The sequence below is a fragment of the Schistocerca gregaria genome, chromosome 1 (genome assembly GCF_023897955.1).
Source record: "Schistocerca gregaria isolate iqSchGreg1 chromosome 1, iqSchGreg1.2, whole genome shotgun sequence".
Taxonomy (NCBI): Eukaryota; Metazoa; Arthropoda; class Insecta; order Orthoptera; family Acrididae; genus Schistocerca; species Schistocerca gregaria.
The window spans coordinates 624,446,313-624,471,350 of NC_064920.1; the positions used below are offsets into that span (position 1 = coordinate 624,446,313).

Here is a 25,038-nt window from a genome sequence, read left to right on the forward strand (position 1 = left end):
TTGGCACTGTGGCTGAGGGAATATTGAATTCTCTAAAGATTTCCGAAATGAAATGTCCCATTCGTTTAGCTCCAGCAATCATTCCGCATTCAAACTCTCATTAATACCCGTCGTACGGCCATAAGCTCGTCGGACACCTTTTCACGTGTATCACCTGAGTACAAGTGACAGTTCCGCTAATGCACAGCCCTTTATACTTTGTGTACGCAATACTATCACCATCTGCGTAGGTGAATATCGTTATCGTATGACGTTTGTCGCATCAGTGTACATATTTACGAACAAATAAATGAGTAGCGACACTGTTTCTGCAATGGTTAAGTTCTTTCTCCATTTGTGTGGCCAGAGCGTCCGTAGTTGCTTCGTAATTCTCGAGAGTATATTTGTTCTGTCGTTGCCACTGCACAAGAACGTTAAATTGGTATTTAATTTGATTTTAATACCAACTGACCTAGTCATGGAGATACGTTTCTGCTTACTCTGTACACGCAGCATCAGGTTTGGTGTGATTCCACTGTTCAGTAAACGCCTCGAGGTAAAGTTGCGCGAGTAAACGTTTTTTACGCTCAGTCAGCCGCCATTCATTCACGTAACAAAGGACTCTTTGGTATAACGGCTCTCGAGATCGCTCGATCTGCTGTTGTGATATACCATTAAGCACGCCTTCCAGTAATTTCTATAATGGACGCTCTCTTCTGAATGCCAACGGCAGAATTTTTTAACGAAACTTCCATTCCTCCTTCCAGAATCCCATTTCTCTTTTTATACGCCGACCCACAAAGTGTTTATCTCATTCCCCCATTCGACGTTTTTCCGCTAAGATATCTGTTAACACGGCGCGATGCCCTGGAGTAAGTGATGAATGGTGAAAATTATTAATCACCCGGTGATCCATTCACAACGTTTTTCGGCAAAACGACCTTCGTAGTAGAAAGAATGAAGATAGATAACATGAAGTACACGCTACTCAGGAGATAATCAGTCAATTTACTCAGTTTATGTGAATAACGACAGTGAATAACGCAAACAAATATATTTTTTTATTAGATATAAATTAGTGGTCACTTTTTAAGCAGTTTAACCAATTCGGCTCTCTTAAAAACCATTTACATTTCGAAATGGAAAAAAAGCAGTAGAAGATCTTGGTATAATCCCGATTTAGTATTTGCATACGCAGCATGCAGACTTACTGTCCCATTACAATATGAAATGCAAAAATTTATGAAAATTTACACCAAAATTTAAATAACGAAAGTTCAGTCATTCATGTAGCAGAATCTCCTTTATACTACATGGGTACAATACGGCACAATCAGTGAAACTATTACACGCTATGAAATAGCCTTGAGTGGATGCGTTATCAATATGTATCCGCCGAGAGGGTTAGCCAAGCGGTCTAAAGCACTGCAGTCATGGACTGTGCGGTTGATCCCGGCGGAGGTTCGAGTCTTCCCTCTGGCATGGGCGTGTGTGTGTTTGTCCTTAGGATAATTTAGGTTAAGTAGTGTGTAAGCTTAGGGACTGATGACCTTAGCAGTTAAGTCGCATAAGATTTCACACACACTTGAACGAAATGTATCCTTATGATTCGAGTATTTGGCCATGTTGGTCTACTTTCTGCTCAGTTAGACTGGAGGTGAATGGATATGCGACATCATTTTGACAACTCCTGTGTTCTTTCCCAGAGCAATTGGCTTATCAAGATTTAGCTCCTGCAGTGGTGTCACACTGTCTTTCTCATAGCATATCATTTTCATATCAAAGATTACATTGCGTGCTTGAGATTCCTTTACGTTAGTTCTTCTCCTGGAAACTTAAGTCACTAAAGATATGCTGAAATTGAGTACAACATAAAATGTCATCGAAGCGCGAACATCTTGCCGAAGTATTCCACGTGAAGAGAGACTTCAGAAGAAGCTACCGCCTAAGATGGCAGGAATTGTTCAACGTGGGAAAGGAAGGAACTGCACAGAGAAACAATACTGTGCCACTGGAAAAACATAAAAAGCAAAAAGTAGCAATATAAACGAACCTTGCGGTCACTCTGTGGCCTGTTCGTACGAAAAAACTGCAACAGAAAAACAAATCGGAAGGCAACAAGCGACAATTATGCGAGATTAGTAATCACTGTGTCCATTACAGCCGCATATGCCATGTCATTAAACGTAACAGGCGCATAAGCAGACGATATAGCGAGTCTAAAGGGGTGAGTCGCTGTTGGTCGAGGACTGGCCCTGCAACACAGCGGCACTATTCGTGCACGGTGGAAGGCGAACTGTGGCAAAAAGCCATGGCGGCTGCCGGGACCGCCAGCGCCGCTTTATTGTCCATTTGGGGAGTTTAAGTTTATTTTACGGTTATTGCGAGCGATGTTTGCGGCAGTAGCGGCTGTGTGTGACAGTCGCGCGCCGCACAGAATTCGCAGGGCCGGTGACGGCCGCGGCCCTGCGCCCCCCCACGTGCCATAAACCCGCAAACGCCGCACCGCCTCTCCTGGCTGCCGCTTCCGCTCTATTAGCTACTACCGTCCGCGCGATCTGAGGTCACTCTACGGTTTGCATAGCGTCACATTTTATTGTTTACAGTTTGTGTCATTCTCCCTTTCCGGTGCTGGTAGACGCCAGGTACATTGTTGCACATCAATCGTACACCTGAAATACAGGGTCTATCGGAAATGTCAGAATAAGAATAACATCGACAAGGGCCCAGAAATCCGTGGTTACCTATGACAAGCTGGGAAGTATTCCAGGCGGATCTGCCCAAGTATTTCGGCGACACACAACGACAGAAGAGCAAGACTGAAGATAAATTACAGTGCAGGGCACAGCGTCCAGGAGAAACTATAGCATACTACATTCAAGAAGTCTTTGAGCTGCGTAAAATAGTGGATCCTAGAATGAAGGAGGAAGATAAGGTAGCGGATCTCATGAAAGGTGTTTCTGGGGACACGTATCAAGCTCTATTCCCGAAGGAGGTTTCGAAATCAGACGACTTCATAAAATGGTGCCAGTATATCGAGACAACGCATCAAAAACGAATTACGCACAAGACGTTTGAACGGCTGCCAAACGTCATATTGATGTGTGTGATGGAGAAAGCAACTGTTTTCACAAGTGTTCTTCGTGAGATAGTGAGACAGGAAGTTTAGAAGGCACAAGGATTGCACGGCGAGCAAAAAAACCCAGACGCTTCAAGAGGTCATAAGGGAGGAAGTGGAAGAGATATTGAAACCCATCTCTAGTCCTTCATTTCTCTTTAAAACGGTGAAAGAGTTGAGACCCAGGAGAAGTTACGATCGTACAATGCCGCATAAGGAACCTGCTTGGGTACCAAGGAAGACTGACCGCTGGAGGACCCAGGGTAACCAACCAGTATGTTTCCACTGCGGACGACCGGGACATGTGGTGTGCTATTGTCTAGAAAGTCAGCGGATATTTGATGACGCAAGCGCCAGAAGACAGCAGACCGATCTTAGCCGACACCAACGAAGATGAACAGGAAGATGTAGGTGCAGGACAACGTAGGTCAGTACCGCCGCAGCGTAGACGCTGGAGAGGACGCTCCCCAATACACCGATCAAGGCCAGCATCGCCGTTTAGAAGCTCCATCCGATCGCCTAGCCGCCGCAATCAGGAAAACTAAATGTGCGACATTCTTGGAGGTGAGGCAGCCGAAGAGAAAAATTCTCCGCCATCGATCACTACAAAAATGAAAGGAAACTACGTCGATGTCCTCATCGATGGCCGACCAGCCCAAGCTCTTGTGGACTCTGGAGCATCATGTTTGCTTATTTCGGAGCAGTACCTTCGCCAGTTGCAGAAAACCGTATTCGTCGACAGTAAAACGTCTCTGCTGAAGGTGGCTAATGGGAAATATGTAAAACCTACAGGAAGATGTGTCATTCGTAAGTGGCCATACACAGCCCTTAGATTTCATCGTCTTACAAGAGTGTAGTCATCACGTCATTCCCGGATGCGACTATTTAAAAGCTCCTCAGGCAATTATAAATTGTTGTCGCTCGAAGATTATGCTAGACGAGATATGCTGTGGACAGGAACATGCGCATCCAAGTGTGTGGAAAATATGTGTGCTGAATGAAGTAATTATTCCTGCAATCACCGCTGGAAAGGTAATTTTCACGTGTCGTGCCATGCATCAACCCATGCATCTTGTAGTGGAATGTAAGAGAAGCATACCACTGAAGAATAACTGGGTCATCCCAGCCTCTGTCGTCTCGTTTAAAAACGGCTTCGGTGAACTGTGGATAGTTAACTGTCGCAAAGAACAGCAGGTCTTTCAGAGACGGATATGGGTAGCGAACGCTGAGCCGTTAATTGCCGAACAGCTGAGTGTCATAGAAACCTCCCATGCCGAGTCTGTGGGAGAAAGTATCGCTACCACTATGAGACAAGATCTTCTAGCTCGACTATCACCAGATCTCAGTAAGGAACAACAGAAGAAGCTGCTTGCCATTCTTCAAGAGTTCTCTGAATGCTTCGATCCACAGGTGAAGAGTGAATTAGACAAATCGAAGGTGAAGCACCGGATTAGCACTGGAAACCATGAACCAATAAGCCAGAGAGCATACCGTGTGTCAGTAACGGAACATCGAATAATTCGCGACGAGGTAGAGAAAATGATGAAGAATGACATCATTCAGCCTTCGCAGAGCCCATGGTCGTCACCAGTGGTTCTCGTCCTGAGGAAGTATGGCAGTTGGCATTTTCGTATTCATTACAGGAAGATTAATGAGATAAACAAAAAGGACGTCTATCCCCTTCGATGAATTGACGATACACTAGATTGTCTGAAGGGGGCTGAGTTTTTGTCAACCATGGACATATACTCGGGATTCTGGCAAATCGAAGTAGATGAGCCTGGTCGCGACAAAGCTGCATTCATCTCCTCTGAGGGCCTGTATGAGTTTAAGGTAATGCCGTTTGGTTTGTGTAATGCACCAGCAAATTTTGAACCAACGATGGATAATCTTCTAAATCCCCTGAAGTGTCTTTGTTATTTAGAAGACATTATAGTAGTCTCAGAGGCATTTGACGAACGCATAAAAAGACTGAGGGCCGTTCTAAGTGTCTCCAACAACGCGGACTGAAACTAAATCCAACAAAGTGTCTCTTTTGAGCAAAAGAAATAAAAATACTTGGACACCTTGTGCCAAACGGAGATGTGTGGCCAGACCAAGAGAAGGTGAGATCTATAACGGAATTTCCTTCCTCGAATTACGTTCTTATTACCATCGTTTTATCTAAGACCTTTAGATCAAAGCCAGGCCACTCCAAGTGTTTCAAATGCCGATGCTAAATTTATCTGGGGTGGTACTCAACACGATTCTTTCGATGTGCTGCGAAAAGCTCTGACGACTGACCCTGTACTTGGTTTGTACGATGAGAGAGCACATACAGAGCTACACACAGATGCCGAAGGGTATGGAATCGGTGCTGTTCTGGTGAAAATTTCGGACGGAAAAGAGAAGGTTATAGCCTATGCTTCTAGGACACTTACAAAAACCGAGAGAAACTAAACTACAGAAAGAGAATGTCTTGCCGTAATCTGGGACATGTGCAGATTTCGTCAGTCTCCCTATAGAAGGCCATTGACAGTTGTTACAGACCATCTTTCACTTTGTTCGTTGACAGGTCTTAAGGATCCAACAGGGCGACTGGCCAGGTGGGCACTACGTCTTCAAGAGTATGACATTACCATAGTGTACGAAAGTGGAAGAAAATACCAAGATGCCGACTGTCTCTCAATAAACCCTGTGCAAGACCATCAAGATACAGACTGTCTCGCTGCACTCCAGGATCTCTCTGCTGAGCACAAGAAGGACGCCAAGATATCTCAAATTATGCTTTCGTTAAATCGGTCAGAAAATGTGAAAGGACAATTTTAGGTAGTTAATGGATTGATTACTTTGCAAGGCCAGGTTTATTTAGGAGTGTCCGTGACTATGTGTGGCACTGTCGAGAGTGCCAGAGAAGAAAGGCAGTCCCTTAGACACCACCTGGCCGACTCATACCAATTCCACCAGCCGAAATAACTTTCCAGCGTGTTGGGATTGTTCTTCTCGGACGATTTCCAACGTCTGCTAGTGGCAATAGATGGATTATTGTTTGCACTTTTTACCTGACACGCTATGCCATTAAAGAAGCCGTGAAAACAGCCGAAGCATTCGAGGTAACCACATTCATCGTGGAAGACATTGTATTAAAACACGATGCCCCACGGTCGATGTTACGGATCGAGGGAAAGTTTTTCAGTCGAATCTTGTGACAGAGATAAACCGTCGGTGCAACATTACATGACGACTGCCTACCATCCGCATACTAACGGGCTTACTGAAAGCCATAATAAGATCTTGGCAGACACCACAGGATTTACACCATTTTTCCTGATGCTTGGGTGTGAGGCGACTACGACGATGGACACTGTGTTTCCGTTTCATCCTGATGACGTGGACGACGACTGCATCGACCAGAGCTGAGGAAGCTCGGCAGTTAGCTCAACTCCGCACGCAGCAGGCTCAAGAAAACGATCGCCGAAGGTATGACGCGAGCCACTGTCCTGTTGTCTACCAGCCTTGTGACCTCGTCTGGATCTTCACTCCTGTTCGGAAGGTTGGTCTCTCTGAGAAGCTCCTCAGCCACTACTTAAGACCTTATAAGTTTGTAAAACAGTTGTCTCATCTTACTTATGAAGTTGAAAATTTCGACCCCGATGCAAGACGACGAAAGATCGGAGATATGGTCCACGCCCCTCGAATGAAGCCCTATAAGGATCCTGCAACCCAATGTACATTCGAATCTCCAGTGACAGGCAACAAGAGGAAAGGTGACAAAGAGCGTAGCGGCAAAGGATTTTCTATGAAGATCTCCGCCAGGGCGAACATCAGTCGGAGTATGCAAGACCGATGACTCATACCCGTACTAGGTGGACATAACACCGAGGCGCTGTTCTCTTAAGTAGGGAGCAAAGTCACTGAAGGAGCTGATTAGCACAGTAGTCGTTATGATACTAGACTGTTGCATGAGTCGTGAGTTCAAAACCCACTTGAACACTAAAATTCTAATTTCTACATTCGGTTACAGTACATTCTAGAAGTATCCACAAATGTCAAGAATCATTGTACTGGCATGTTCTGTAACTGTATATATACCGCACGTGTTCTGACCGGAGGCAGTTCGCTCTGCGCTCTTGTATGTGCAAGTGGTGACCAAACCTTCGTCAAGTGAACTTAGTGTTGGTCATTCATCTAATTACACCTTCTACATGACAATATCATTGGGCAACACCTGCTACCAAACGGACTAACAGACGGATCTACATGACATTTATGAAAGATATTTTGCGTACCATACGAGATGTAGTGCTCGTAAATTTTCGGATCGACGTGTAGCTGCAACACGACGAAGCTCCAACACGCTTTGATGTCGATGTGCGGGATCACTTCGCATCACGTCGCATATCCCAATCAATGGATTGGTAGAATTCCATGGCCAGAATGGTTGCCAGATCTGACACCTCGATTATTGTTCGTGGGGTAGGACATCCGTAAAGTCAGCAGAGGGCATTATTGCTCGAGTTCGCGAAGCGATTGAAATACTTCTGCACATATAGGCTCATGTGCGGCAGGCTCAGCACCACCGATCAGGGCTCCGCATTGACGTATGAGGTACACAGTGCAGAGTCCATTTATAATGCAGACTACGCGATTTACTTCTCATGTCGGGTTTATTGATGTAATATGGAAAGCGCACCCATCTCAGGATTCGACACTCTACAGTGCACTAGTCGTGCGTTTCCGGATATGGGACGTTCTTGAAAACCGGTATGTGTGCCTTCCTGCACAACATACTAAATGCTGACGGTGCTTTTGGGACACCCTGTGTATGGTAGATAGAAGTGAAGAGTACTATCAAATCACTCGAAGAACATTCGACCTTTAATTAAGGTGACGGCTAAATGATGGGTATCGAGCGCTATTCCTCGATATACACTGTTGGAGAACGAGTACTTATCTGCAAGCACCCAACATTTTACGTAGCGTATATTTTACAGATACTTTGCATTTCCGATACTGTAGGATACAAAGGTTTACGAGACGAGTCACAGTCTATGAATGACAAACATATCGATCGCTATACTCTCGTGCCCGGGTGCTGCACTTTGTGAGAACTACTAAATTCGACGTGAACTGCATAGCTTACAAAGCTTATACGGAGGGATGCTTGATATAAATAATGCACACTTCGGACGGTGTGTGTGTGTGTGTGTGTGTGTGTGTGTGTGTGTGTGTGTGTGTGTGTGCCGCAGCCCCTGGGGACAGGGCGGCAGACCTGTGACGCACGCCATAGTTGGCAACACGCCGACGGCTTTGTGTGTCGCCGCTAGGACCGGAGACTGCAGCGAGCAGGCTTTGTACATCGTGTAGGGACGGACCAGCACTGACACGTGAAGCGGCCCAACTCTCTGAATACGCCGCATGAAATAGATTGCAAATTAGGCTATCTCTCACGCTGCGAGCTGAACATCAGCTTGCCCCGGGCAGAACGGCTGCGCTACGCACTCGGGAGAACAGGTTCAACACGTCTCTTTGCGTCATCAGCACGCAGGAGCAGTGTACATTCGTTTTATCCTTACAACTAATCCGTTATCTTTACATTTACGCCTTTTAAATTAACAAAAACGCGGACATCAGTGGCGCATTACGTTTCCGTGACCAACGAAACGATCCCCTCGTACCACATGCCATGTGAGCTTCTTGATAGGTTATCTTTAAAGTAAGAGTACGCTGAAAAGTCTGCCAGAACCAACAAGATACATTGCGTTTTTCCCCCTTGAGATATCAATCTTCTGCTCGTTTGATGCGGCCCACGAATTTCTCTTCTGTGCCAATCAACTTATTTCAGAACAGAATTTGCACCGTTGCTCTTCGTTTATTTGATGGATGTATTCCAATATCTCTCTTTCTCTGAAGTTTCAAAGCTCTACAGCCCCTCTAGTTCCATAGAGGCCGTTGTGTCTCAGCAATAAGTATGCTGTTCCTCGTGAAGAGAAGCATGTACCCGCTTTCAACGGCACGGCCAGACGTAACACTCCTTCCTAAGTCTCTGTCTCTTTATACCGACCAGAACTTAGCATTAGGAAAAATTGTTAATTGCGAAACCTGCTAGAAGCTGGAAATCCAATTCAACACTTACTTCCAGAATATGACTGTGGGTTAAATGCATAGCAGGAAGGAAGGGAGCGCAAGGACAGAAGGTTCAAGAAACTACCGAGCTAAGTATCCAGACAGATGGAAAATAATGAAATGATGAAAAATAAGATGGGACGAGCCATGGAAATGCTGAAAAAATACAGTACCGTTCACTGTATGAGACAGATATTGCTTTTATAGAGTCTTTCTGATAGTTTAACTGTACATTTTGATAACAATAGGAAAAGGATCTGTCCCTGTAGCTAGCAAGGTAATAACCATCGTTTTTGACCGTAGAGTATCCCTTGTACAAAGGACGCTTGCAATGAAATTCTAGATCCCAAGGCAGAAGTACCGATAAATGATTGGAAAGAACAAGAGTGGGTGTAGCAAGGATGAGAGTTCACTTGAAGGATGGGCTGTCTACATGGCTCGGCTGCGAATTGTGGGTGGGCCTCGCATTTGGTGTCCTGGCAGCTTCGACAGCGGTGAATTGCTAATAAAATCACGACGCGGCTAATAAAATATCGCAATGTTCCATAAAAGACGGATTAATGAGCACAGGAATGCCCGACCTTCTCTGAGAGCTAACGCTTGCTAAACACGCATATCAGTCTGTATCTGAAAACACACCAAGACAGACGCCCAGCTCAAACGATACGTTCTGTTTGTCCTATATAGGGCGGCTAATTAACAAGCACCGGCGCAGAAAGAGAGTGAGGTGAGGTGTGCTCACAGTTTTACTGGCTCTGTGTCGAAAAACCCAAATATGCATGCTATTACTCTACTAACGCTGAAGGCGCCAGCACTTGCATCATTGGTCCCGGCAATTTCCATTAGTACTGCATCTGATTCGCATTCCCGTTGTGTGGGGGAGCAAATCCTTAACGGGGGAGCCGCATTGAAACTGCTCCCCCCTCAATAGCCGCCAACGCTATGAATCTGAAATTATGGATACACTGACTCCTGCATTTGGAAATGTTACTGATATTCTCCACGCTCAGTCCAACGAAACAATGTTTAGAATTCTGGCATGTAATTTTATTGAGTCTAAACTAATTATCATATCAAATTTTAAGTTGTATGAATACTTTCCTTCAATGTTCATTAAATGCTAGTATTTGTTAAAGGAAATCTCATGCTGTTAGAGGTGTTACAGCATTACACATCGTCCTCTTCCATATATACAAACGACTTCTTTAGTCTCCATATGTCTGTCATTCCTTTCGAACAATACCTCAGCATCTCTTTCGAGCAGTGTCATTTGCTTCCCATTGTCCTTTTCTCCAATGTTAGTAGTTTTACGTTGTCCCGAGAAAATTCTTGTCTAAGATATTGTCAAGAAGATGTATTCCGGTAAAAAGAGAAAAAATTGTTCTAAGTGTGAGGGCACTTCACTAAGAAAATTCCATGTTACGGAAATACTAAACATTCTGTGTCGCCTCTTTACCTTTACATTACATGCGCGTAAGACAAATCAGCCCGTATCAGATTAAATTATGGGTGTGAGTGTTGTGCGAAATGAATTTTTCATGGAGAACAACGTGTTCTGGTAGCGTCCCAGGTGAGTGGAGACCTGCTGGCAGTGGGCGCGGTCTGTGCACGGCCAGCTCGGCCAGCGACCGCAGCCGGCGAGTCACACCGGCTGGTCGGCCACCAGCTGTTACCCAATTACAGCGGCGTCCATCATGCGAGACCGCAGTTCATTTGCGCTCACCAGCCACGTTCGCAGGGCACACCAGAGTTCCGAGTCGCACTCGTACGCTAACATCTACAGCTCACGTCGATTTCCAGGGTGCCACATCACATTTTTTCTTTGCTTTGGGGGGAGCTGTATCACGAATCCTGGGACACCTTTCGAGCTCTTGGATTAACAATTGCACACATTGTCCTCAATTATTTGTTGGACATATTCCAGTCTCGGTTTTCCCCCACAGTTCTACCATCTACGGCTCCATCAAGTACCATGAAGTGTGACAAATGAATTACGATCATGGTAGTTAATCGTTGATGTCTTACCACATGTCTCATCATCCTTCGTTACCGTTACATTTATTATCCTTTCAATATACCTGATTTTCGAAATCCTTCGTTGGCTCAACACCTCCAACTATATGATCCTTTTATTTTCCAAGTTTCCTGCAATCTATGATTTGCTGAGCTCCAAACGTACATTGTGAGAAATTTTTTCCTCAAAAAAAGAGCTGTGTTTGATAATAGGTGACTTCTTTTGGAGAGGGATTCCCTGAAACTTCCTGAGAGATTAAAACTATGTACGGTACCGAGACCAGAATTTGGGACCTTTGCCTTTCAGAGGACTTGCCTGCGACAGGCAAAGATCCCGAGTTCGAGTCTCGGTTCGGCACATAGTTTTAATCTGCCAGGAAGTTTCATATCAGCACACACTCCGCTGCAGAATGAAAATATCATTTAGGAATGTTATCTTTGCCTGTAGTAGTCTGCCTTCGATGTCCCTCTTGCTTCATTCGTTATATGTTTTTTTCACTTCATGTACTTCACGGTCATTAATTATGATGATAAAATTGCCGTTAATCTCACTTCAGTTACTCCTAATTACTCTCAATCCATATTCTGCACTCTTTAGACTTGATTTCACCCAACGAGCACTGTAACTTTTCCTAATAACGCCATCAGCATAGTTGACACATTACATACAGAATTTCAATATCACTCTTCTTATATTTCCATTTATTACGTACTACTACTTTGAGAATTTTAAAGTGACGACAGAAGATTTTAATTTTGACGTAGGCAGTTAACTTTGAGAAATCAAAACAATTTTCAATCATGAACATCAAAAACCTCTTACGAACTGATTATTCATAGCCCTGTCCAGCGTATAGAGGATACAAAAGAACACGCACGGCCAGGTCGATGTGTCGGAAGAAGATTATACACTCATTACATATCCTCACTCTCTAGTTAGCTACAAAAATTTTTAATAACACCCTGTTGGGCTCAGAAGAGGAATACTGGGGGCGAAGCGTCAGTGTTACAGTTTCGTAATGATGCACCCTAACGTGAAAGGATTTCATTCAGCATGACATTGGCTGTGGATGCTTACGTTCTTATATTAGCTATGACACATTGCAACTTGTCTAGAAGACTTTCAGTTCTCAAGAGGTTTATTTTTGGACAACAGACTGTGCTTGGTTTTCGTTGTTTCATGAAAAACGGAATATTATCGTCAAATAAATGCAGAAAAATTTCAGAAATAAAACAGAAAACTTCTTAAAAACATAACATTTAATTTAGAAGACCTTCGTGGTAGGAGGATTAAGTAATCAGGAAGGAAGAAAGGAAGAAACAACGCAGGGATAAGATGAACGTACAGGAAAAATAGGAAATAACGAACGAGGTAGAGGAACTGCAGTTGTTACGTGATCCTACGTGGTCAGTACTAACATAAAAGAGCACAAGAAAGTCAGTAACCAAATAGAACGAGAAAACCTTTGTAGCTACATTGTGCGTTACAGACAAGGACCAGGCTTCGAAACAGATGCGGCATGTTTCGAAACAATGCGCAACTCTGCTGCAGAGAAGAAGATTGTACCTGGAAAATAATGCTTAGCCGTCGTTTCAATAGGGCTCGATGGCCTTGTGGTCAGTCTGTCAATGGCAGCGGTGGCGCGAGGTGCATGGAGTGCAACTGGAGACAGAACTACAACACATACCCTCTCATAAGCATGATGTTGCATATAGGACTATCGTCAGCTACCCAGAACCTTGTGCTGCATTTTCGAGTACATAGTTTAGAAAGGCGCGTTGTATAGATTCCAACCAGAGAAAGTCTACGTTTACTTCTACATCTACATGATACTCCGCAAGCCACATAATGGTGTATGTCGGAGGGTACTTTTTGTACCAATAACTGAGCTCTCGAACCCTGTTCCACTCGGTAAGCCTCTGCACTGGCTCTAATTTCTCGGATTTTCTCCTCATGGTCATTACGCGAGACATGTGTGGGGGGGAAGTAATATGTTGTCCGACTTCTAACGGAAAGTGTCCTCTCGACATTTCAATAGTTAATCTCACAGTGATGCACAACGCCGCTCTAGTAACGTCTGACAATGAAGTTTTTTTAGTGTCTCAGTAACGTTCTCTTGCCCGCTGAACGATACCGAGAAGAAACGTACCGCTCTTCGTTGGATCTTCTCTATCTATTCTGTCAGTCCTATCTGGCAGGGATCCCAGATGGATAAACAGTATCCAAGAATGGATCGAAAAAGCGCCTTATAAGCCGCTCCTTTCGTGGATGAGTTACACTTCCTTCAGATTCTTCCTATGAACCTGAATCTGGCATCTACTTCCTCCCTTATTTGCTTTACATGGTCCTTCAATTCATAACTTCGACGATGTCAATGAACTCACCTGAAATAAAGAAGATGAACGTCAGATGACACACTGAAAAGTAACGCCTCCGAATTTTTTTATGTGAAAACACTTAAAGTTCTTTAAATACAACAAATTCCATTAACATACTACATATTTATCTTTCACGTATACATATTTATTTCTCAACAAAGCTAGCCTGGCTACGAACACATTTTCCAAAAGAGAGACCAGTTTCTTGACACCCTCACTCTAGAATGTTTGACTTTGTTGACGAAGCCACAACCTCACCTGTGCTTGCGCCACTTCGTCCCAATCAAAGTGAAATCCTCGATGGTATTCTTTAGCTTTGAAAACAGATGAAACCTGGATGGGGCCAAATAGGGATCGTATGGAGGATTATCGATGACAGCGAAACAAGGCGTCAGATTGTTTCCTATGTTGGCAGCGCTAGTGTGCAGTCTGCCATTGTCATGATGAAGGAGAAAGTCCTCCATGTATGGAGGCTTGTACCATATCTGGAGAGACCGAAAGGTATTTCCGGGTCGTCGTGTGTCGGGTAGTGGGTGTACGGGAGACGCACAAGCAGTGCAGTCGCGACAGAGCAGCAGTCCAATCGGTCGGTTGGCGTGGAGCAGCAAGCAAGACCCCGTCGCGCGAAGCCAGGCTGGAGCCACTGGCGGCGTGCACACGCAGTTGGAGTGTGAGGTGCTGCTTGCGAGTGCTACGGAGTTCGTCGCCCACCGATCTTGGGCATAAAAGTTGAGCCCTCACTTAACGTACTATCGTGCCTCAACTGTTTACATTTCTTCGTTTGATCCTGGTTGTTGTCGGCCGCGGTGGTCTCGAGGTTCTAGGCGCTACAGTCCGTAACCGCGGGACTGCTACGGTCGCAGGTTCGAATCCTGCCGGGGGCATGGATGTGTGTGATGTCCTTAGGTTAGTTAGGTTTAAGTTGTTCTAAGTTCTAGGGGACTGATGACCACAGATGTTAAGTCCCATAGTGCTCAGAGCCATTTGAACCATTTTTTGATCCTGGTTGTCACTTTTGGGACATTCCCACGAGCAACAACGTGTGTGTATTTAAATCGGCTAAGATTGCAGCCATCTTCCCTTGAAATTTAACTTAATTTATTCCCTGTTATGGAAGTTCACCAGCGGTATCTTCTGCTTTGTGGCCGTTGACGTTCCGTTTACCTGCCCTGCTCGTTGACGTAATTTTAGGGAGTGTATATTCCTTGTCGTGTTGTTGCTGTCCAGCGCGGTGTGTAGTTGGACTGCTGCGGTTCTGTTTGTCGTGTATTGAAATCTTGTGGTCGTTTTGCTGGTTGCGTGGAGCGGAACTGATATGGTTGATTGGTCGGTCGGCTGTCTGTCGGTTGGGTTGCCTCCACATTAAGAAGTCTTTGGACAGACTGCCTGTCTCACATAAATGGGAGTTAGTGCTGCAGTCCCAGGCCGATCCTTGGAAACCTCTGAGTGCCGTTCCTAATAAGTTATGTAGTAATTTCCCTGTTTGGATTTTAGTTATTTGGTTGATGTGCCTTTCAGCCGAATATTAATATCTCTTACATTAATGTTCTTGTCTTGCCCTTAATCATGAGATTGTTATTCTTTATTTTATATGAAATGTTTTGAGATACGGCCTTCTCTCCATTAAAATCGAAACTCTTCTTTCTAGACCTCAAGCAGTTAAACATATTTCTTTCCTTTTAATTTACGTCTATGGACACAAACGTTTTGTTAACAGATTATCGGTTTCGATCTTTAATGACCATCATCAGATCTGCAGTAAAAATGGGAAAAAGATAAATACACTCGCAAACTGTATACTGTAACATATACGGGACACTGTTTTTTCGCGACGATGTCGCAGCTTGTGTAAACATATTTTGTTGATGTGTGGCCTTCAGCCGAGTATTAATTTCTCTTAAATTAATCTTCGTCCCTTGCACTTAAGGCATAAGATTGTTATGCTCTTGAATGGGGCCTTCAGCCCAATTTGCATGAAATGTTTTAAGATAAGGCCTTCTGATTTTGATTGAAACTCCACTTATTGCTTAATGTGCGACCTTCAGCCTAGTTCAATTAAAATTAAATTGCAAAGGCCTTCAGCCGATTAGATTGAAGATGGAGAAAATATTCTTGGGTGAAACCGCCAGAAGAACTTTGTATTTCAATTATGCTTACGCCTTGTGTCTTGGATTTTGGATGTGGCCTTAAGCCAATCTGAAGTTCATCAAAGGAGATCGATTAAAGTTTTGAGTGTTTGCGGTGCGGGATTAGCAGAGCGGTCTAAGCGCTGCAGTGATGGACTGTGCGGCTGGTGCCGGCGGAAGTTCGAATCCTCCCTCGGGTATGAGTGTGTGTGTTTTTCCCTAGGATAATTTAGGTTAAGTAGTGTGTAAGCTTAGGGACCGATGACCTTAGCAGTTAAGTCCCATAAGATTTCACACACATTTTTCTTTCAATGTTTTGCAACCTTGTTGTAATACTGTGTGTTGATAAATAAAGTTTGAATGCTGAGTGCAACTGACAGGAGCTCATTTTGGCCCCTCTCCGCAACCCAATCCGCTGTATCCTGCTAGCCGAGGCATTTCACGGTCGGTGACGCTGCAGCCGATGTGACTGATTCCGGGGACGGTACGAAGGCGGCAAGCGCTGTGCTGCGGCGCGGCGCGTCTTGAGCCCGTCTAGACGGCGGGCGATGAGCCCGGGCGGCGGCGGCGGGGCGCAGACGCCGTGTGGCCGGCACAATGGCCATAATGAGAGGCGCGAGCGCCGCAAAAGATAGAAGTGCCATTGTTAAGAACAAAAGCTCTTCATTAAGCCTTTCTGTGGGGGAGGGGGGAGGGGGGAGGGGGGGGGGGCGGCGTCTCGTGCGGGCAGGCTGACGACGTAAGCCGCGCTAATGCGCCTCGGCTGCTAGCTCCGCTGCTGCTGCTGATGCTGCCGCTGTGGGCCGCTCTTATTAAACCACGACGACTCCAATTAATTACAGGACCAGGCTGACGTCAGGTGCGTCTGTATCGACACACGTACCCCAACTAGGGCCAAGTGGGTCACGGCACTGCAGCAGTTTGTCTTTGGCCCGAGGGAGAACTCGGTCGAGTCGAGCAAGCACGTCATTTGTATTAGTGAAACGTGCGTCTGTAGAACGCGAAAATATGTAGCTCTTTACTCGAGAAGAACTTTCTTCCTGAATCTAAAAGAATCATCTTCCGGCACATTACACGTGAAAAACGGACCAGAACTTAATCACAACCCTTCCCAAGGAATGTGCCCTGTAACAAATCTAAGTCGACAAAAAATTATAAAAATGATCGATTAGCCTGTAACCATAAAAATCGATACTTGAAATATCGGTTTCAATAACTATGTTAAATACACTACTGGCCATTTAATTTGCTACACCAAGAAGAAATGCAGATGATAAACGAGTATTCATTGGACAAATGTATATATACTAGAACTGATATGTGATTACATTTTCACGCAGTTTGGGTGCACAGATCCTGAGAAATCAGTACCCAGAAATACCACCTCTGGTCGTAATAACGGCCTTGACACGCCTGGGCATTGAGTGAAAACAGAGCTTGGATGGCGTGTGCAGGTCCAGCTGCCCATGCAGCTTCAATACGATACCACAGTTCATCAAGAGTAGTGAGTGCGCGTATTGTGAGGAGCCAGTTGCTCGGCCACCATTGACCAGACGTTTTCAGTTGGTGACAGATTTGGAGAATGTGTTGGCCAGGACAGCGGTCGAACGTTTTCTGTATCCAAAAAGGCCCGTACAGGACCTGCATTATCCTGTGGAAATGTGGGGTTTGGCAGGGATTGAGCGAAGGGTAGAGCCAAGGGTTGTAACGTCCACTGTTCAAAGTGCCGTCAATGTGAGCAAGAGGCAACCGAGACGTGTAACCAATGCCACCCCATACCATCACGCCGGGTGATACGCCAGTGTGGCGATGACCAGTTCACGCTTCCAATGTGTGTTCACAACGATGTCGCCAAACACGGATGCGACCATCATGAGGCTGTAAGCAGAACCTGATTCATCCGAAAAAATGACGTTTTGCCATTCGTGCACCCAGGTTCGTCGCAGACACTCCTGTCGGTGATGCAGCGTCGAGGGTAACCGCAGCCATGGTCTCCGGGCTGATAGTCCATGCTGCTGGAAAATTCATCGAACTGTTGGTTGTTGTCTTGCAAACGTCATTATCTATTACCTCAGGGATCGAGACGTGGCTCCACGATCCATTATAGCCATGTGGATAAGGTGCCTGTCGTCTCGACTGCTAGTGATACGAGGCTGTTTGGATCCAGCACGACGTTCCGTATTACCCTCCTGAACCCATGTTCTGCTAACAGTCATTGGATCTCAACCAACGCAAGCAGCAATGTATCAATACGATAAACAGCAATCGCGATAGGCTACAGTCCGACCTTTATCAAAGTCGGAAACGTGATGGTACTCATTTTTCCTCCTTATATGAGGCATCACAACAACGTTTCACCAGGCAACGCCGGTCAACTGCTGTTTGTGTATGAGAAATCGGTTGGAAACTTTCCTCATGTCAGCACGTTATAGGTGTCTCCACCGGCTCCAACCTTGTGTGAATGCTCTGGAAAGCTAATCATTTGCATAACACAGCATCTTCTTCCTGTCGGTTAAATTTCGCGTCTGTAGCACATCATCTTCGTAGTGTAAGTATTTTAATGGCGAGTAGTGTATGAAACTCTCTACTCGAGAAGAACTTTCTTCCTGAATCTAAAAGTATCATCTTCCGGCACATTACACACGTAAAACGGACTAGAACTTAATCCCAACCTTACACAAGGGATGTGCAATGTAACAGATCTAAAGTTGACAAAAAATTATAAAAGTGATCGATTAAACTGTAACCATAACAATAGATACTCGAGATATCGGTTTCAAATACTATGTTGAATATCTGTTTGTGAATACTGTTGTGAGTGATCTGGATTATTAGATTTCTCTTACAAACCAGGTACTCCAAGATAGCTTGATACCTTTTTAATGATACCAGTTTCGATCGATCCGTGCTGTTGTCATCATCGGACCTGAAAATTTAATAAAAAAACATTCCAAGTCAAAGCGGGTAATACATAAAATAATTCGTGTAAAGGAGACTGTGTACTATAATGATGCATTAGAATGTACTTCGGAATATACTACTGAAGTTTACGATCCTTACAAACTTGCAAGCGACATAGTGATGTCGCCTCATTTTACAGTAAAAGGTAGCAAGCAATATCAGCATGTCAAATATAAAACACAGATCGCGCTGTGCTGATGTCCAAGCGCAAACATGAACACCGCAATAGCGACTGAGCTAGTAAAATATTTGAACAGATCAGCCTGAATACCGTTGATTATACTACGATACTCGACAATCGATATGTGCTCGCATAGACTTCAAACTACATGTGCCTCAATAAAAATTCTTCCCTTTGTTCATCATTTCTTTTATACTACATACAGTTTGCTGTGTTTAAAACATTTAGATACGTATCACACTGATGTATTACTGTAAGAATTGCGTGTTTCACGCGGTTGAGCGTTCATCCCGCTACTAGAGCCCAGTAAAGGGTGTACTCCACATCATGTTCGTCTGGCATCGCAACCAGATGCTACACGTTCACTCCAGTGTCTGCTCTTTTAATGAGCTGTGCCTTTGTAACTGTTTCTCTTGTTTCCTTGGAGGACTTTATTCCATATTGCCTGCTGTTTGACTTGAGCTACTTATCATTTATGTTTATAATTTTAACGTCATGTTATTTATGTAAGTACCAGTTTTATTCAATGTACTCCATTTCAGTGTTGTAAAGTGTTAAGACTTTTAAACGTTTATTTTGCAATTTGATTAAAACATTATAGGTGACTTTCCTTTTGCAGAAGATATCCTTATTCATATTGAAACCTGGTATAGGTTTTTACGGTAAACTTATCTCATTGGCTAACTGTATACTTTATCTATTCAGAAGCGAACGGATTGTAAACTGTTCCAATGTTACCATACGACAGTTCCTCTGTAAACGATATTAATTCTACGCAGATTTTTGGTTGCCAGTTTAACTTCAGTAGGTGGTGGTGGTTAGTGTTTAACGTCCCGTCGACAACGAGGTCATTAGAGACGGAGCGCAAGCTCGGGTTAGGGAAGGATTGGGAAGGAAATCGGCCGTGCCATTTCAAAGGAACCATCCCGGCATTTGCCTGAAACGATTTAGGGAAATCACGGAAAACCTAAATCAGGATGGCCGGAGACGGGATTGAACCGTCGTCCTCCCGAATGCGAGTCCAGTGTGCTAACCACTGCGCCACCTCGCTCGGTTTAACTTCAGTATTTCACAAGTAATATTACTGTTACTAAAATGTAGTTGTTTTGTTATAATTGTTCTGTACGTTCTACTTGAAATAAAGATGGATGCAAGTTGTGATATTATGACGTAGGTCAATGGCTACCATTTTTCAAATTTGCAGTTATGAATTAATAAAAATTAAGTAACCGGAAAATCAGTGAAATTGATCTCAAGATCAATATCGTCAAATAAGTAGGCAGTGTGGCTAGTATACTTACGATAAATGCAAACAGATGTCTATTGTGGTTCTTCATCTTTTCCAGGCGTATTTATTGATAGAACGGACGACGAGCGTAATTCCGCTCCGTATCTGCTTTTCCTAGAAAAACAATCTTCCAGTGCAGTGATTGTGGAAAATTAATATGATTTTTTCAGCATTTATTTTAGGAGAAGACTATTTAAAACCTGTGAGAAAGAAAGATGATAGTGTTTACAATAGCAGGAGAATGAATTTAACTAATAATTTTTAGTAACACAATCTAATCCATAATGGCTTATGAAGTTTACACTGCAATATTCAATACAGTTCCACTCACTAAGATTGAATGAAAGTACTTGCCTAGCTAAGTCGGGCCAAGTCGCATAAGAGGAGCAACAAAATGCGCATTTCCGGTACCGGGAATAGAACCCGGGCCTCCTGGGTGAGAGCCAGGTATCCTAGCCACTTTTTTTTATTCTCATTTTGTTCGTTATTACTCGTTTCAATTGTTCGTGGCGGACGTCACTTGACGTCCGTTGAAGTTCGTTAATGATCCATTCACTCAGTTTTTTTTTTTATTACAGAGGGTAGCTAACCCTCTGACCGAACACGCTGAGCTACCGTGCCAGCTGGCCACTAGACCATACCGGACAAGGACGCAAGTGCTTCCCCAGCGAACAAAGAAAAATTATACACACGCTTCTTAAAGACAACTGTAAAAATGTGCGGTTTATCGTAATTGTTGTGGTCCTATAGTTGAAGAATAGAGAACGATGTCTGGCTATGCTCTTCACGTCTCCTCCGAGATTATTTATTATTATCGTGTTGCTTACGGTAGCTATTTTTATTTATTTATTTATTTTTTGATTTAGCTAAGGTTTCAAATTCTATCTCGTTTGCCAACCCGCAGTTTCCGGAGATGACTTTGCAACGCGAATGCTACGGCCGAACCAACTTTTCTCAAATCTGAACTCAGTAAATTTTAATATCGCCAGACATGGCACAGCTGCCTTCACACACCACGCCACTGTGCGTCACTTTGCGCCAAGAGCATCCACAGAACACGGGTTGAAAAAGCAGAGTGGATATCCGTCTTTATTATTAGTTCCCTCAAAAATTTACTACATTTCCAAATATCACCTGAATATTATAGTCATAAGCATTACAAACTTTCATTATTATGCTCTTAATTTGTTTAATAAATTTTTATTACTCTGTTTTCTTTTAAGAGTTGCAGACATTTATCATATTATTGTTAACATTAGGCTTGCCAAAGTCATTTGTGATTACGAGTTTCTACAGATCTGTGTTGTCATCGGAGCTAAAAGTTTAACAAACAGATATTCCAAGTCAAAGTGGCTAGCACATGTATGATTTCACATACGTTACTAAAGCATTAGAACATTCCATTTAAACATTAACAGGAGTTCACAAACTCGCAAGCCACACAGCGATGTTGCTCATTTTACAATAAGAGGTAGCATGTCAAAAATTTTAATATGTCATCTCACTCTGTCAAAGTAATTTTATTGAAGTAAACTGGCAATCAAAAATCTGCGTAGAATTAATATCGTTTACAGAGGAACTGTCGTATGGTAACATTGGAACAGTTTACAATCCATTCGCCTCTGAGTAGATAAAGTATACAGTTAGCCAATGAGATAAGTTTACCGTAAAAACCTATACCAGGTTTCAATATGAATAAGGATATCTTCTGCAAAAGGAAAGTCACCTATAATGTTTTAATCACATTGCAAAATAAACGTCTAAAAGTCTTAATTCTTTACAACACTGAAATGGAGTACATTGAATAAAACTGGTACTTACATAAATAACATGACGTTAAAATTATAAACATAAATGATAAGTAGCTCAAGCCAAACAGCAGGCAATATGGAATAAAGTCCTCCAAGTAAACAAGAGAAACAGTTACAAAGGCACAGCTCATTAAAAGAGCAGACACTGGAGAGAACGTGTAGCATCTGGTTGCAATGCCAGACGAACATGATGTGGAGTACACCCTTTACTGGGCTCTAGTAGCGGGATGAACGCTCAACCGCGTGAAACACGCAACTGTTACAGTAATACATCAGTGTGATACATATCTAAATGTTTTAAACACAGCAAACTGTATGTAGTAGAAAAGAAATGATGAACAAAAAAGGCACAAAAGGAATAAAATGATTATGAAAAAGACTACGACAACATGTAGTATAAAATCAGTAAGATTATTAATTACAATTTCGTTCTAAATAAAGAACATATTTCATATGGCTGAGCGTTTATCACAATACTATGCCCAGTGTGGAACGCGCTTCATCTCACGTTTACCTGACATCACGACCGCTTGCTACACGTTCACTCCTATGTCTTCTGTTATGTCAAGCTGTGCCGGTGTAACAGTTTTTACTGTTTCCATGGAGTACTTTATTCCATAATGTCGGCTGTCGTGTAATTTACTTAAGTGCTAGTTTGTTCCATGTACTCCATTTCAGTGTTGTAAGGTAATACGTATTTTAGCCGTTTAGCTTATAATATGTTTAAAGCCGTATAGACGACTTTCCTCCTGAAGAAGATACCCTTAGTGGTACTGAAACCTGGTAAAGATTTATACAATGAATTTATGCAGCCGGTTGGCTGGACTGAAAATTTATTTACTGTTGCTGCTGTCGGACATGTTTGAAACTGTGACATGAGGATGAAACTACAAGGTAGGCAGTGAAGTGATTATTCGGAGAAATATTCTTTGTTTTGAGCCGAGTTTATTGCAAACAGAGCGTCGTTATCCTTATCGCACTCTGGAGAGAGGTCCATGATAAAATCAGCTGCAGGGTACGTGTGCGGTCCTAGGCGTCATGTCACGGTTAGCGAAGGTCTCCCCGTCGGAGGTTCGAATCCTCCATCGGGCCTCGTGTGTGTGTTGTCATTGGCGTAAGTTAGTTTAAGTGAGTTTAAGTAGTGTGTAAGCCTAGGGACAGATGACCTCAGCAGTTTACTCCCTTAGACCTTACCATAAATACATAAATGAAATAAATCATCTGCCTAAAATGGAGCAATATGTCCCCTTAGGTCACACATGGCCAACAAGTTAATTAAATATTTTTTGAGATACCAGAACAGTAACAGTTCCAAGGTGAAGACTGAAAGCCAGGGCTCAACTGAGTGACCAACGCTTCAGGTGTCTGATAAGAGATGTGGTGTCGTGTCGTACTACACGAGGCAGTGACGGTGTGCAGCGCACTGTCGCCCCGAAGGAGAATACTGTGGCCTCATTATTGCGCAGTGCCACAGTCGTCGACATATTGGCCTTCCAGAATTAATTAAATGTTGTCTCACTTTGAAGAAAACTCTATTAATATATTAGCTAATAATTGCTATTTTTATTTTTAAAAAAAGCACCCCGTCTTCAGGCCACAAGTGGCCCATGGGGACCAACCGACCGCCCTGTCACTCTCAGATGAGGATGCGGATAGAAGGGGCGTGTGGACAGCACACCGCTCTCCCGGTCGTTACGATCGTTTTCTTTGACCGACTACCCTATATTCTACACTGTGGACACTCTCATCTTCAATATGAAACTACCGTGTTCCCAGGGTTCCTTGACTCATGAACACTCAGACATTCTATCATTCCTCGGCTAGCCTGTTCGGACGTTAATTCTATAGGAAAATCTCTGGTACTATTTGGACATAGAATGAAACGAAGCAAATAATATCCCCGAAATATCGTTACCTCTTCGGGTAAAATGAAATAGTGGCTAAATGTTGGATATCTGAAAATACTTTTGGGCTCCTGAGCGATTTGAGGATGTTATCTAGGATAGATGCAGTGTTTCACGGCGCTAGCATGCGCTACATTTATGTTCTCTGTCTGTTTATCAAGGCTCGCCATAATAACAAAGCCAGAATGATAGCTTATGTATCGCCGCACTATACTTCCGTTAATACATACGCTTACGGCAGAATTCTATGGGGATTTCCTCAGTCTGTGATGTATTTGTCTAAAGCCAGTTACATTCTTGCACACGAATGCGACCACAGGCACGAAAGACAAGCCTACGACTACAGGAAGGTAACGTTTGTTGAGTAAATACTGATACATTCCCAGATATTTTGCCAGTTTCAAAAAATGGTTCAAATTACTCTTAGCACTATGGGACTTAATATCTTAGGTCATCAGTCCCCTAGAACTTAGAACTACTTAAACCTAACTAACCTAAGGACATCACACACTTCCATGCCCGTGGCAGGATTCGAACCTGCGACCGGAGCAGTCCCGCGGTTCCGGACTGTAGCACCTAGAACCGCACGGCCACCCTGGCCGGCTTTTGCCAGTTTCGTGTTCATCTCCTATAGATGTTCGTTAGGTTACGCCTAGTAATTCTGTCAACGGATGCAAGAAGAGGGCACAGTTGTGTCGAAACTGTTATAGCCACATGTTGTAACGAAAACATAGGGCTGCTGAGACTGTTGCTTTATAAAATTGTTGAGAAGAGTGTAGAATACCATTGGTAGAAGAACGTGAGTCTTAGTCTGTAGGATGTGGTTTAGGTTTAAAATTAGAGTCCTATCAGGATTATATCCGTTCAAATAATTTAAAAATATAGCAATAATTTCCCATCGACTTCATCATCACTGGAAATGGGTCATTAGCTCATTCGGCGAAAGCTATTTTAAGCAATTTCTTCAGAATTCTCGTATGTTGATCGATGGAAAATATAATTCGAAGAGACTAAACGGGTACCTAAACCACTCAGTGACAGCAAGAACTCAACGGTAAGTTTTCTCCTTGAACCCTGTTCAGTAACTGTGCTGTGCCTCTTATTACCTTGATATTCAGTGTCTATAAAACTCCAAGTTACGGGTTCTTTAGCAACTAAACAAATAGAATGAAG

General features: G+C 43.5%; 1 protein-coding gene across 1 annotated transcript in view; it reads right to left on the reverse strand.

Annotated features, from left to right (window-relative positions):
- Positions 1 to 13,565: 13,565 nt before the first annotated feature.
- Positions 13,566 to 25,038, reverse strand: part of LOC126365525 (neuroligin-4, X-linked-like) — a 39,484-nt gene continuing 28,011 nt past the window's right edge. Inside the window, exon 3 of the mRNA XM_050008157.1 lies at positions 13,566 to 13,600. Coding sequence (XP_049864114.1) covers positions 13,566 to 13,600 — 35 coding nt within the window. The remainder of the gene's footprint in view (positions 13,601 to 25,038) is intronic.